Source organism: Triturus cristatus, chromosome 5_2 (assembly GCF_964204655.1).
Source record: "Triturus cristatus chromosome 5_2, aTriCri1.1, whole genome shotgun sequence".
NCBI lineage: Eukaryota > Metazoa > Chordata > Amphibia > Caudata > Salamandridae > Triturus > Triturus cristatus.
In genome coordinates this window covers 330298146-330313785 of record NC_140588.1, presented here as the reverse complement: position 1 = coordinate 330313785, position 15640 = coordinate 330298146, and the positions used below count along the sequence as shown (strand labels likewise).

Below are 15640 nucleotides of genomic sequence, written 5' to 3'. Positions count from 1 at the left end.
GCCCATCTAGCGTAACGTGGGCACGGCACTAACTGCGTAAAGTGGGTGCGCGGTGCGCGAAGCGCACCGCGTGCTCACTGTGCGCGCACGGTGCGCGAAGCGCACCGTGCGCGCACGGAACGAACTGCGTTAAGTGGGCGCGCACGCCACGAATGGCGTAAAGTCACTTAGCATTTAAAAAACCGTACAAATTCACTGAAAAAACCATAGGTTTCACACACGTTATAGTTAGGAATTAGCATTTAAAAAACCTTGCAAATTCACTGAAAAAACCATAGGTTTCACACATGTTATAGTTAGCGGAAATTTTACTGATAAAAAACCAATGAAATTGCCCCGTTATAGTTAGTGCTGGCAACTATAACTCACGCGACCGCAATCTTCTGCTGATGACATATGTGTCTTTATGAAAAAAAAATATTTGTAATATATGTATAGCTAAAAATGTATGGAAGAAGACATGGGCAAATAAGTGTCTAAATACAGTATTAGCATCAGCAGAGGATTGCGGTCGCGTGAGTTATAGTTGCCAGCACTAACTATAACGGGGCAATTTCATTGGTTTTTTATCAGTAAAATTTCCGCTAACTATAACATGTGTGAAACCTATGGTTTTTTCAGTGAATATATATATATATATATATATATATATATATATTCACTGAAAAAACCATAGGTTTCACACACGTTATAGTTAGGAATTAGCATTTAAAAAACCTTGCAAATTCACTGAAAAAACCATAGGTTTCACACATGTTATAGTTAGCGGAAATTTTACTGATAAAAAACCAATGAAATTGCCCCGTTATAGTTAGTGCTGGCAACTATAACTCACGCGACCGCAATCCTCTGCTGATGCTAATACTGTATTTAGACACTTATTTGCCCATGTCTTCTTCCATACATTTTTAGCTATACATATATTACAAATATTTTTTTTTCATAAAGACACATGTCATCAGCAGAAGATTGCGGTCGCGTGAGTTATAGTTGCCTGCACTAACTATAACGGGGGAATTTCATTGGTTTTTTATCAGTAAAATTTCCGCTAACTATAACATGTGTGAAACCTATGGTTTTTTCAGTGAATTTGCAAGGTTTTTTAAATGCTAATTCCTAACTATAACATGTGTGTAACCTATGGTTTTTTCAGTGAATTTGTACGGTTTTTTAAATGCTAAGTTACTTTACGCCATTCGTGGCGTGCGCGCCCACTTAACGCAGTTCGTTCCGTGCGCGCACGGTGCGCTTCGCGCACCGTGCGCGCACAGTGAGCACGCGGTGCGCTTCGCGCACCGCGCGCCCACTTTACGCAGTTAGTGCCGTGCACGCACGGTGGGCACGCGGTGCGATGACAAAGCAAGAAAGCACGTCAACAAATCTGTTTCTGCTTTCCTCCGTGACTATGGTATGGGTGCCATTTACCACAACAACTTGCGTTATGACATGCAAGACATTTATAGAGGAGATGGTGTGCACTTCAATGATGAAGGGAACAGAGTCTTCCTCTTGAACCTTAGACTCTGCATCGGTACTTACTTGTAGGTACCACTAAAAAATCATTTCATAAACACAACAGCTCTTTTTAGAGCCCCCTAATATCTAAACACTTAAATCTGATTTTCTTTTTTTTTTTTTTTTTTTTCTACCGTACGCTAAGCTTACCGTACGCGTACCCCGTGATTTTTTTTAAAATCAATAAATGTTTTCTTTGTACTTTACAGTCCTTCTTTGACCCCCTCACAAATGTAAGGGGGTCTGTAACTCTCCTCATTGCCCCCTTTTCTTGTTTTCACTCTTTTTTTTCTGAGTGAAATACACAAAATGGCGGCCGCCGCTTCCTGGTTTCGGCCGATTCGAATGTTTACTAAGATCTAAGAGCCAATCAGAATCGCGCTCGCGCACGCCACCGTACGCTTACGGTAAGCGTACGGTAAGCGTACCGTAAGCGGGCTCAGATATATATATTGATTTAAAGGCTATTTTCTCAGAATCTACTGAACAGATTTACACCAAACCTACAAAAGGCACTTCCTTGACCTAGGGACTACCTCTCTGCCAAATTTCGAGTAATTCTGTTCAGCCGTTCGGGCTGTAGCTCGTTCTAAAGGTCCTATGGAAAAATGCATGGGGAAAACGCGTTTTGGGACCCCCCTTTTATCTCAGCCCCCGCTTGACGAATCCCCCCGAGACTTTCAGGGTAGGAGCGGAGCGTAGCGCCCCACCTATTTTGAGAAATTCGCGAGGATTCATCGACCGGCGCCAAAGTTATTCAAAATAGAATGTTGAGGTTTTCCTATGGAAAAGGGGTCCTAACTATAACTACCTACTGGCAACCGCCAGTAGGTAATATATATATATATATATATATATATATATCTCCCTGAAACGTCTTCATTGCATGTGGTGCCCTACAAAATATCTGAAATTAATTTTGTCCCTTACCTATTAATCTTCCACACGCTATTTAATAGCCACAAAGCACTCTGCAGGCAGTAGCTTTCTTTGTATTGATTAGTTTAACTTCATTTTCCTTGAAATCCATATCTTGAATCTTTGACACAAGCCTAACTGTTGACTAATACTGGAAGTTGTGAATTAGCAGTCTACCTTTTTAAGCTCTAAACACATGATCGGTTTTACCCTATTTCAGTATTCCCGGGATTTGGTGAGCTTGATTCACTAATTGAGACTGCTGCTTGTTTTCTTGCGAGAGTTCTATTTATTTGTGTCTTAGAAACTGTGTTCAAGCTCTTATAGGGTCTAGTAGGCTCAACACTGGATCATATTTTGTAGGATTTCATTTTCCTTTGTTTTCCTTTTTTGTTACAGATCAGGGAGCAGCAAAGCCATCTTTTGGTTTCCTGGCTGCTACTTCCTCCAGCACAGCTGTTTCAAGCACACTAGCCGCATCAAGTAGTGCTTTTGGCAGCAACTCCGCTGCTTCAAACCCACCGGCCCCCACTTTTATGTTTGGACAAGCTAGTAGTACCTCTGGCAGCTCTGCATTTGGCAGCGCTAATGAACTAAAAGCACCCCAGTCTTTTATGTTTTCCACTCAAGAGAACAAGCCAGCAACCACATCCTCCAGCACAGGCACAACTTCTGCTGCAGCTCCTTTTGTCTTTGGGACTGCAGCCAACAGTAATAATACATCTACTCCAAACTTCAGCTTTGGGGCTGTAAACACATCAAGTTCCACAGGTAGGTGTGCAGGGTCAAGTAATGTCGGGTTTGCTTAGTTGGCAAACGGTTTTTTGTGATTATTTGTGTTAATGTTTAATTCCATGTGCTAAGGTCAGTTTGTATTAGCCTTTACATAAATATATCTTTACACAGCAGACACTAAAACAATATGGAATGTAATTCACCTATGCTTGGCATTGCATTACCCTATTAGCGTGTTGCCGGGGGGGGGGGGGGGGGGGGGGGCGGGGGGAGGCTGTTTTATATAGAGGTGGTGAGTAACTCGGATTGACTGCTTTTGCATTTTTGCTCATCCTTATTTCCATGTGTTGTCCATATTCTGACACTATTTACAAGTGGTAGGGAAAAAAATGGTTTTAACACTGTTGGAATCACTGACGCTAGCACTTTATACTACATCAAAAACATGGACTCCTACCTAAACATCTGCCCTCTTTTTGTATTGTATTCCAACTCCTTTAACTTTCTTATTGTTTGACTCGGATATTCAGATGCCTGCATTAGAGCTAGGAAATCCCCTTTGACCTATATATAGCCCAAGTTCATGAAACTCTTTTTAGGAGGGCTACTGCTTTGGCAATGCTACAGCCCACATATTTTATCAGAACCATCGTACTGCTTTTATGGAAGCCTTACATTTAACCAGACACATCAAGGCCACCTTTGTTAGCTGGAGTAGGATTACAAATAACCCTCTAATGCTGCACATCTTTTGAGAATGCATGTACCTTAGCTATTAATGGAATTGCTCAAACTATCAATTTTCTTAAGATTGACCCTACCAATCAAATCTTATTTGTCACGTCTTATGAAGTGTTTTGGATCAGAATTCAAATTATCATTTCTTGTGTAGCAGTGGCTGCTTCATACATGGTCTGAGCCGCAAGCATATGCAATTCTGATTAGCAGAGGATCAACACAAGACCAGTATGTTCCACAAACGACGTAGTCCTCTAGAGTGCAAAGAAAGAAGCCTACTGCCTAAACCGAGACTTACTCCTCTTCCACGAAGCCCTAGCGTAAACCAGAAGGCTTGCTACCTCTGTGTTTATGAAGCTTTTCTCGAACTCTACTACTGAATTTTGCACTCATTGATTTGAATTTTCCCTATGTCATTTAGGAAATATTCTTTGCTCAGCCTCATTACTAAAAAGGGCCAATATGCACCCATCCAATCCTCCAAGTGGAAGATCCCCAGTGATTTTCTTCAGGCTGCCCCCTAAAAGGATGAGTGAGAACTTGGATGTCTCAGTTGCCTTAGCACTAATTAAGTCAACTGGAAGGAGAAAAGTCTGGTTCTTCTCAGTAGTTTGCATCTGCACTCACTGATTTCTCCTCTCCCACTCCCCCCCCCCCCCCCTCCCCCCAATTTCCCCACACTGCCACTACTGATCATCAGTGCCCCCTCTCTGAGTGGCCAAATATCCCACAACAGCCTGATTATTTTTCTGTTGCATATGATGGCTTTAAAGAACTCTACATTTATTTTTGACAAGTGAAAGCTGACATCACTTTTGACCTGTTTAAAATGACATATCTCTTCTATAGTTTAGAGGCCTGCTAAAGGCAGACTCAGCTCAATTGCACTAGAGCAGATGAATATTTATTAACTGTTTACTGATCTATTTAATCCAAGAGGTGACTTGAAGAAACTCTGATGGCAGGGGTTAAATGGTGGCTATAATTGAAGCTCTGTTCTGCAGTGGCTGCAAATGCAGCATGAATTTGGGTAAAGTGTGATTAAGCAATCTCGGACAAATTAGGGAAAACAGTCCTATATATATATATTTTGTAACTGTAGAGGAAAAGTCATTTCATTATGCATCCCCAGAAGTGGTTGATCTGCTCCCCATTACGCACACGCAGTTCCGTTAGTAGTTACCTTTTCTTTTTCTTGCTTCATTTTTCTTATTGGTGTAAATGTTCACGATTAGTTAAATGAGTAACTCAGATGGGGCAATACCTGGACCCGGGTCTGCAGCTGGATATGCCCACCGAGTTAGGGCGGGGAAGAAGGGATAGGCAAGGGTCATGGGTATAGTAGGCAAAAGGGGGCTGGGGGCTACCAGACAAGCTGGAAATAGAAGTAATTAAGCTCTACCACGAGAGGTGGGATGCTGCGTTTTTCCCCCAGAGTGAAATGTATGTAGACCTGCCTGAATGTCAAATAAGAATATACTGAATTATTTCCATGCTAAATATATAAATATAAATAAATATATATATATATATATTACCTACTGGCGGTCGCCAGTAGGTAGTTATAGTTAGGACCACGTTTCCATAGGAAAACCTCAACATTCTATTTTGAATAACTTTGGCGCCGGTCGACGAATCCTCGCGAATTTCTCAAAATAGGTGGGGCGCTACGCTCCGCTCCTACCCTGAAAGTCTCGGGGGGATCCGTCAAGCGGGGGCTGAGATAAAAGGGGGGTCCCAAAACGCGTTTTTCCCATGCATTTTTCCATAGGACCTTTAGAACGAGCTACAGCCCGAACGGCTGAACAGAATTACTCAAAATTTGGCAGAGAGGTAGTCCCTAGGTCAAGGAAGTGCCTTTTGTAGGTTTGGTGTAAATCTGTTCAGTAGATTCTGAGAAAATAGCCTTTAAATCAATATATATATCTGAGCCCGCTTACGGTACGCTTACCGTACGCTTACGGTAAGCGTACGGCGGCGTGCGCGAGCGCGATTCTGATTGGCTGTTAGATCTTAGTAAACATTCGAATCGGCCGAAACCAGGAAGCGGCGGCCGCCATTTTGTGTATTTCACTCTGAAAAAAAAGAGTGAAAACAAGGAAAGGGGGCAATGAGGAGAGTTACAGACCCCCTAACATTTGTAAGGGGGTCAAAGAAGGACAGAAAAGTACAAAAAAAACATTTATTGATTTTAAAAAAAATCACGGGGTACGCGTACGGTAAGCTTACGGTAAGCGTACGGTAAAAAAAAATAAAAATAAATAAATGAAAAGCAGATTTAAGAGTTTAGAAATTAGGGAGCTCTAAAAAGAGCTGTTGTGTTTATGAAGTCATTTTTTTAGTGGTACCTACAAGTAAGTACCGATGCAGAGTCTAAGGTTCAAGAGGAAGACTCTGTTCCCTTCATCATTGAAGTGCACACCATCTCCTCTATAAATGTCTTGCATGTCATAACGCAAGTTGTTGTGGTAAATGGCACCCATACCATAGTCACGGAGGAAAGCAGAAACAGATTTGTTGACGTGCTTTCTTGCTTTGTCAATCTGTGGACAGAAATGATTGGACCAGTTCCATTTTTGCCTTTGGCATATGTTGGAAAACACAAAGGCAGTTTTAGGGAAAAGTGTAAACAGTTGTGCAAAGGTGTCCTTCATAAGCATTTCCAGACCTACCCCAGTCAAAGTGCCTAGGTCATTGCCACCACAGTGCACTATTATGAGGTCAGGGTGTTGGATTTGAATGAAGGATTTCACCAATGGCATCAATTGGTGCCACTTTAACCCTCTCTGACCAATCCATTTAATGTCTACATTTGGCAAAGCAAGGTCTCTCACCATATCTGTTTTCTCTGCAAACTTTTCACTCCAGAAGACATAGCTGTGCCCTACAATCCACACTGTGAACATCTTCAAAGGAGAACTGGATGCACTCAGGAGGTGTCTTTCAGTAGAATGGCAATATGAAAAGAAAGACAGTTAGGAAATGGAGGCATACATATTTTTTTAAAACAAAAAGAACTGATTGGCTGTTTCATACCATTCTAGAATAAAAACTAGGCTGTATGTGAAAATTAATAGAAGCATGTTTTGTATTGGTACAAAAAAATGTGTAACCAAAGAACAGTACTATGGATTTGCTGTAAGGTTTGAAAAGTCAAGCACTCTTGCTCTGTGGAATTGAAACATTGTGTGTCGAACTTCTGACCTAACTGCACACAGCAGTGTTCCATGAGCTGTTGCTATGGTAGCAGGCAGAAGTCAAGTTGGGGGAAGGGTACTAGGCAGAAGTCAAGTTGGGGGCAGGGTACTTTTGGAAAAGGGTTGGTTTTCAACCAATAGAAATGTGTGATTACATTTGAAAAAAAGGGGGAAGCACTGAGATTTGAAACTTACATGTATATGTGTGGAAAAATAGAGGGAAAGTTTGCCATTATCTGGTTCTGCTGAGAGGAGAGAGGTGAACACAACAGAGATCCTGGCTCTGATAATCTGCTGTTTGAGTGTCACATTTCTTTCACAACTAACTAATTTTAAAGGTGAGTTTAGAGTTTGAGAGGGGATGTATGTGGTAACTTAAGAAATGAATAATAGAAATGTGAATTGTTTTTGTTGTAGTTACACATGGTGGTTTCATAATGTGACAGTGTGTAAAAGTGATTTACACTTGCCCCGAAAAAAAAAAGAGCAGTAAGTGTGCTTTCAAATTGGCAAAGAAATTTCGTTTTGGGACTAATGTGAAAACATGACTCTGTGTGCATAGAAGAATTATAGGCAGAGATTTATTGCGTCTTGCTCTGGTGATTTCACAGTTGCATTAGATGGAAAGGGGGAGCAAATTTTTGGGGGAAGAAGCAGAGGCTTAGCACACACCCATGTGCTTGCCATGTATAGTCATGCACAGTATTTAGAAGCCAGTGGGGTTTTCAGGTTTAAGTCTGTAATGCAAATACATTCAGCATCACTAAGGCTGGTTGCCCTTGGTGGAGTGTAGGCAGTCACAGAGAATGCACATGGTGGTGGTCTGAAAAAAAAACAGCTTGGACACGTGCAATTAAATAAATCAAAAATAGTGGTTTCATAATGTGTCAGTCTGTAAAAGTGATTTCAAATTGTAAAAAGAGATTTTCACTTGGCCCGAAAAAAAAAGAGCAGTAAGTGTGCTTTCAAATTGGCAAAGAAATTTCGTTTTGGGACTAATGTGAAAACATGACTCTGTGTGCATAGAAGAATTATAGGCAGAGATTTATTGCGTCTTGCTCTGGTGATTTCACAGTTGCATTAGATGGAAAGGGGGAGCGAATTTTTTGGGGAAGAAGCAGAGGCTTAGCACACACCCATGTGCTTGCCATGTATAGTCATGCACAGTATTTAGAAGCCACTGGGGTTTTCAGGTTTAAGTCTGTAATGCAAATACATTCAGCATCACTAAGGCTGGTTGCCCTTGCTGGAGTGTAGGCAGACACAGAGAATACACATGGTGTTGGTCTGAAAAAAAAACAGCTTGGACACGTGCAATTAAATAAATCAAAAATAGTGGTTTCATAATGTGTCAGTCTGTAAAAGTGATTTCAAATTGTAAAAAGAGATTTTCACTTGGCCCTAAAAAAAAAGAGCAGTAAGTGTGCTTTCAAATTGGCAAAGAAATTTCGTTTTAGGACTAATGTGAAAACATGACTCTGTGTGCATAGAGGAATTATAGGCAGAGATTTATTGCGTCTTGCTCTGGTGATTTCACAGTTGCATTAGATGGAAAGGGGGAGCGAATTTTTTGGGGAAGAAGCAGAGGCTTAGCACACACCCATGTGCTTGCCATGTATAGTCATGCACAGTATTTAGAAGCCAGTGGGGTTTTCAGGTTTAAGTCTGTAATGCAAATACATTCAGCATCACTAAGGCTGGTTGCCCTTGGTGGAGTGTAGGCAGTCACAGAGAATGCACATGGTGGTGGTCTGAAAAAAAAACAGTTTGTACACGTGCAATTAAATAAATCAAAAATAGTGGTTTCATAATGTGTCAGTCTGTAAAAGTGATTTCAAATTGTAAAAAGAGATTTTCACTTGGCCCTAAAAAAAAAGAGCAGTAAGTGTGCTTTCAAATTGGCAAAGAAATTTCGTTTTAGGACTAATGTGAAAACATGACTCTGTGTGCATAGAGGAATTATAGGCAGAGATTTATTGCGTCTTGCTCTGGTGATTTCACAGTTGCATTAGATGGAAAGGGGGAGTGAATTTTTGGGGGAAGAAGCAGAGGCTTAGCACACACCCATGTGCTTGCCATGTATAGTCATGCACAGTATTTAGAAGCCAGTGGGGTTTTCAGGTTTAAGTCTGTAATGCAAATACATTCAGCATCACTAAGGCTGGTTGCCCTTGGTGGAGTGTAGGCAGTCACAGAGAATGCACATGGTGGTGGTCTGAAAAAACAGCTTGGACATGTGCATTTAAATAAAAGAAAAAAAAGTGGTTTCATAATGTGTCAGTCTGTAAAAGTGATTTCAAATTGTAAAAAGAGATTTTCACTTGGCCCGAAAAAAAAAGAGCAGTAAGTGTGCTTTCAAATTGGCAAAGAAATTTCGTTTTAGGACTAATGTGAAAACATGACTCTGTGTGCATAGAGGAATTATAGGCAGAGATTTATTGCGTCTTGCTCTGGTGATTTCACAGTTGCATTAGATGGAAAGGGGGAGCGAATTTTTGGGGGAAGAAGCAGAGGCTTAGCACACACCCATGTGCTTGCCGTGTATAGTCATGCACAGTATTTAGAAGCCAGTGGGGTTTTCAGGTTTAAGTCTGTAATGCAAATACATTCAGCATCACTAAGGCTGGTTGCCCTTGCTGGAGTGTAGGCAGACACAGAGAATACACATGGTGGTGGTCTGAAAAAAAAAACAGCTTGGACATGTGCAATTAAATAAATTTTTAAAAAAGGTTTCATAATGTGTCAGTCTGTAAAAGTGATTTTCACTCGGCCCGAAAAAAAAAGAGCAGTAAGTGTGCTTTCAAAATGGCAAAGAAATTTCGTTTTGGGACTAATGTGAAAACATGACTCTGTGTGCATAGAGGAATTATAGGCAGAGATTTATTGCGTCTTGCTCTGGTGATTTCACAGTTGCATTAGATGGAAAGGGGGAGCGAATTTTTTGGGGAAGAAGCAGAGGCTTAGCACACACCCATGTGCTTGCCATGTATAGTCATGCACAGTATTTAGAAGCCAGTGAGGTTTTCAGGTTTAAGTCTGTGATGCAAATACATTCAGCATCACTAAGGCTGGTTGCCCTTGCTGGAGTGTAGGCAGACACAGAGAATACACATGGTGGTGGTCTGAAAAAAAAACAGTTTGGACATGTGCAATTAAATAAATTTTTAAAAAAGGTTTCATAATGTGTCAGTCTGTAAAAGTGATTTTTACTCGGCCCGAAAAAAAAAGAGCAGTAAGTGTGCTTTCAAAATGGCAAAGAAATTTCGTTTTGGGACTAATGTGAAAACATGACTCTGTGTGCATAGAGGAATTATAGGCAGAGATTTATTGCGTCTTGCTCTGGTGATTTCACAGTTGCATTAGATGGAAAGGGGGAGCGAATTTTTTGGGGAAGAAGCAGAGGCTTAGCACACACCCATGTGCTTGCCATGTATAGTCATGCACAGTATTTAGAAGCCACTGGGGTTTTCAGGTTTAAGTCTGTAATGCAAATACATTCAGCATCACTAAGACTGGTTGCCCTTGCTGGAGTGTAGGCAGACACAGAGAATACACATGGTGTTGGTCTGAAAAAAAAACAGCTTGGACACGTGCAATTAAATAAATCAAAAATAGTGGTTTCATAATGTGTCAGTCTGTAAAAGTGATTTCAAATTGTAAAAAGAGATTTTCACTTGGCCCTAAAAAAAAAGAGCAGTAAGTGTGCTTTCAAATTGGCAAAGAAATTTCGTTTTAGGACTAATGTGAAAACATGACTCTGTGTGCATAGAGGAATTATAGGCAGAGATTTATTGCGTCTTGCTCTGGTGATTTCACAGTTGCATTAGATGGAAAGGGGGAGCAAATTTTTTGGGGAAGAAGCAGAGGCTTAGCACACACCCATGTGCTTGCCATGTATAGTCATGCACAGTATTTAGAAGCCAGTGGGGTTTTCAGGTTTAAGTCTGTAATGCAAATACATTCAGCATCACTAAGGCTGGTTGCCCTTGGTGGAGTGTAGGCAGTCACAGAGAATGCACATGGTGGTGGTCTGAAAAAAAAACAGTTTGTACACGTGCAATTAAATAAATCAAAAATAGTGGTTTCATAATGTGTCAGTCTGTAAAAGTGATTTCAAATTGTAAAAAGAGATTTTCACTTGGCCCTAAAAAAAAAGAGCAGTAAGTGTGCTTTCAAATTGGCAAAGAAATTTCGTTTTAGGACTAATGTGAAAACATGACTCTGTGTGCATAGAGGAATTATAGGCAGAGATTTATTGCGTCTTGCTCTGGTGATTTCACAGTTGCATTAGATGGAAAGGGGGAGCGAATTTTTGGGGGAAGAAGCAGAGGCTTAGCACACACCCATGTGCTTGCCATGTATAGTCATGCACAGTATTTAGAAGCCAGTGGGGTTTTCAGGTTTAAGTCTGTAATGCAAATACATTCAGCATCACTAAGGCTGGTTGCCCTTGGTGGAGTGTAGGCAGTCACAGAGAATGCACATGGTGGTGGTCTGAAAAAACAGATTGGACATGTGCATTTAAATAAAAGAAAAAAAAGTGGTTTCATAATGTGTCAGTCTGTAAAAGTGATTTCAAATTGTAAAAAGAGATTTTCACTTGGCCCGAAAAAAAAAGAGCAGTAAGTGTGCTTTCAAATTGGCAAAGAAATTTCGTTTTGGGACTAATGTGAAAACATGACTCTGTGTGCATAGAGGAATTATAGGCAGAGATTTATTGCGTCTTGCTCTGGTGATTTCACAGTTGCATTAGATGGAAAGGGGGAGCGAATTTTTGGGGGAAGAAGCAGAGGCTTAGCACACACCCATGTGCTTGCCGTGTATAGTCATGCACAGTATTTAGAAGCCAGTGGGGTTTTCAGGTTTAAGTCTGTAATGCAAATACATTCAGCATCACTAAGGCTGGTTGCCCTTGCTGGAGTGTAGGCAGACACAGAGAATACACATGGTGGTGGTCTGAAAAAAAAACAGCTTGGACATGTGCAATTAAATACATTTTTAAAAAAGGTTTCATAATGTGTAAGTCTGTAAAAGTGATTTTCACTCGGCCCGAAAAAAAAAGAGCAGTAAGTGTGCTTTCAAAATGGCAAAGAAATTTCGTTTTGGGACTAATGTGAAAACATGACTCTGTGTGCATAGAGGAATTATAGGCAGAGATTTATTGCGTCTTGCTCTGGTGATTTCACAGTTGCATTAGATGGAAAGGGGGAGCAAATTTTTTGGGGAAGAAGCAGAGGCTTAGCACACACCCATGTGCTTGCCATGTATAGTCATGCACAGTATTTAGAAGCCAGTGGGGTTTTCAGGTTTAAGTCTGTAATGCAAATACATTCAGCATCACTAAGGCTGGTTGCCCTTGCTGGAGTGTAGGCAGACACAGAGAATACACATGGTGGTGGTCTGAAAAAAAAACAGCTTGGACATGTGCAATTAAATAAATTTTTAAAAAAGGTTTCATAATGTGTCAGTCTGTAAAAGTGATTTTCACTCGGCCCGAAAAAAAAAGAGCAGTAAGTGTGCTTTCAAAATGGCAAAGAAATTTCGTTTTGGGACTAATGTGAAAACATGACTCTGTGTGCATAGAGGAATTATAGGCAGAGATTTATTGCGTCTTGCTCTGGTGATTTCACAGTTGCATTAGATGGAAAGGGGGAGCGAATTTTTGGGGGAAGAAGCAGAGTCTTAGCACACACCCATGTGCTTGCCGTGTATAGTCATGCAAAGTATTTACAAGCGAGTGGGGTTTTCAGGTTTCAGTCTGTAATGCAAATACATTGAGCTTCACTAAGGCTGGTTGCCCTTGCTGGAGTGTAGCACTGTGGACATGGGCTTTTTAAAAAATCTGAAAAGTGGTTTCATAATGTGACAGTTTGTAAAAGAGATTTTCACTTGCCCAAAAAAAAGAGCAGTTTGTGTGCATTCAAATTGGCAAAGAAATTTTGTTTTATGACTATTGTGAAAACAAATGTAGTAATATATTTAAATACAATAAAGGATTTTTTTTTTAGTTTTTTTCAGGTATTGCTGAAGAACAGTGAACAAAATTTAAGATGCCTACAAAATCTCGAGCTCAAAAAACGCTAAAAAAAAAACTATATTTGAAGACAACTGGAGGACCAAAGTTAGTAGAAGATGCTCATGTTGGGAAAAAGAAAAAATCTTCTGGTAAGCAGAAAAAACAATTTCTTAACAAAATATTCAAAACAAAGAAAAATGTACAAAATGTCTGTCCTCGGAAAAATGTAACAAAACATAGAGAACAGCAAAAAATTGAGAATTTAGTTAATGCAAATATACCTTCTGCAATTGAAAAGTTTAACATAAACAGAAAAACAGCGTTTAAAGAGATACGTAGAAAAATGTTTCAGAGAAGAGTTATGTCCAATTTGATAAAGGATGTAAAGAAATATAAGCAAAAGGCAAAATATTACAAGAGAAAAAAAGAAATTGAAGCCATTGCAGCAAAAGCATTAGAATTAAAAAGGAAACTATTCATATTAATTTTGAATAGGATGCGTACATTAGATAAAATGGTTAATGTACTGAAATCACAAAGCAAAAGCAAAAGAGTAGTGAACAGAACAAACTTTTGTAAAGTGTTTTTAGGAAAGTGGATGCATAGTTCAAGTAGTGAACCTTTTTTTAATGAAGAGAGCTATTTTCAAAGTAATAGTTTGCTGCATGCAGTTGACACCAGAGGTCGTTCATACGAAGTAAAAAATGGTTGCATAATGGAGAAGGAGATAATGGTTCCAAGAGATGAGGTACAAGTGATGGCAGATGAGGCAATGGGGAGACGTCCTAAAGCCCCAGTGTACACTTGGAATTGTAGTAGTATTTGCACTGTGCGTCAGGAATCTATTGACAGATTTCGAGAGTTTCTAAGAGAATATAGTAAAAAAAGTGTAAAACAAAAGATTAAGGTGCTTCAAAGTCTGGATCCATGCAGAGTGAGAGAGAATACTGGTTTGCAGGGTCATTCTCTTGCTTGTCTATCTAGAAAAGTGTGCAATAGTGTTTTCCATCATTTTAGGATGCTGGCTGTTCATCATACTGAAATGAGAAAGTTTGTGAGACGGTTGTATTTTGCCAAAAGTCCAGCAATAAAGTTAAATTAATTGAATAGGGCTCTGTTCCGAGGAACGGTATCAGATGTAGAGAAGGTTGTTGATGAAATTCAGTTTTGTTACTTTGGTCCTGAACAAAACAGTGCAGAGAAGGACACAGTAAATGAGGCAGAAGTGGAAGAGAATGTAGAACCCTCTGTAAGTAACACATTTAATGATCACATAACAAAATTTGCAATAGTCTCTAATGAAAGACCAAATGTTACTTGTATTTGTTGCCGCAGAACTCATTATAGAAAACAAACTAGGAATGTTGATCTCTACAGAAAGAGTGAAAATGAAGATAATTATAAGTGGATGGATTTTGCCACATATATATTTCTTGAAAATTGTTTTGAATTGGGTGAAGATCAGCGTATTTGTAAATACTGTTACAACAAGTTAGAGGAAAATAGAATGCCGACCAGAGCTGTACATAATAATTTAGAATTGGATGCTATTCCTGCTGAACTTTCTGAATTAAATACATATGAGTCTATACTCATTCAATGTGTTCATCCGTTCCAGACCATAGTACGTATGGAGCCCAAAACTGGTAAATTACCTCCTTCAGATTTACTGAGAGGTTTAAAAGGTAGAGTGGTGTATTTGCCCTTGGATTTGAAAAAAAATATGGAAACTATTGATGCGGATACTTTGGAAACTGAACCATTAATTATTCTGGTTAATGGTGTACCTACAAAGAATAAGAAGATTTGGCAGGAGCTGGTAGATGTGCGGAAAGTACAAAGAGCAAATTTGTATTTGAAAAAAAATAACAAATGGTATGAATCAATTTATATAGAAGAAGAAGAAGAAGAAGAAGATTTTCAAGAACACACAGAAACACCAACTGGACAAATTGAAAAAGTGGACAAGTCAAAGGAAGAAGAAATTTATGAACATTTTAGCATACATCCTCTCCATTCGAAAGAAGTTATGGGAGACAATATTGATCTCTTTCAGATGAAGAAAGCAAAAGGAAATCCCGTGAGTGTATGGGAGGAGAGCTTAGAAGCTCGATGTTTTCCCCAGCTGTTTCCTAAAGGAAAAGGAGGACGATACGATGAACGTCCAGAACAGATTCCAGCTTCAGAGTATCGGACTACAAGACTATATGCTGAAGATCCCAGATTTCGACAAAGTATTCCTTATTTGTTCCATCTTTTATTTGAAAGCGACTTGTCTGCACTGTCTTATGCAGTAAATCACATTTTAAAAAGTGGAGTACATTTACAAAATGTGTCTGCTAAGGATTTTATGGAGAAAGTGCAGCACCGAGATGATCATTTGGAAACACAACTGATCAATCTGATGGCTTGTCAGCGTGGGACAAATGAATATTGGTACCGACGCCATGGTGAACTAAAATGCATGTTACGCAATTTAGGAACACCAACATGGTTCCTTACCCTAAGCTGTGCCGAGTAC

General features: G+C 39.8%; 1 protein-coding gene across 2 annotated transcripts in view; it reads left to right on the top strand.

Moving 5' to 3' along the window:
• NUP153 (nucleoporin 153) overlaps nt 1-15640 on the top strand; it is a 608884-nt gene that overhangs the window by 557010 nt on the left and 36234 nt on the right. For both annotated transcript variants that reach the window (XM_085607084.1, XM_085607083.1), the window contains exon 19: nt 2833-3204. In XM_085607084.1, coding sequence (XP_085463210.1) covers nt 2833-3204 — 372 coding nt within the window. The remainder of the gene's footprint in view (nt 1-2832; nt 3205-15640) is intronic.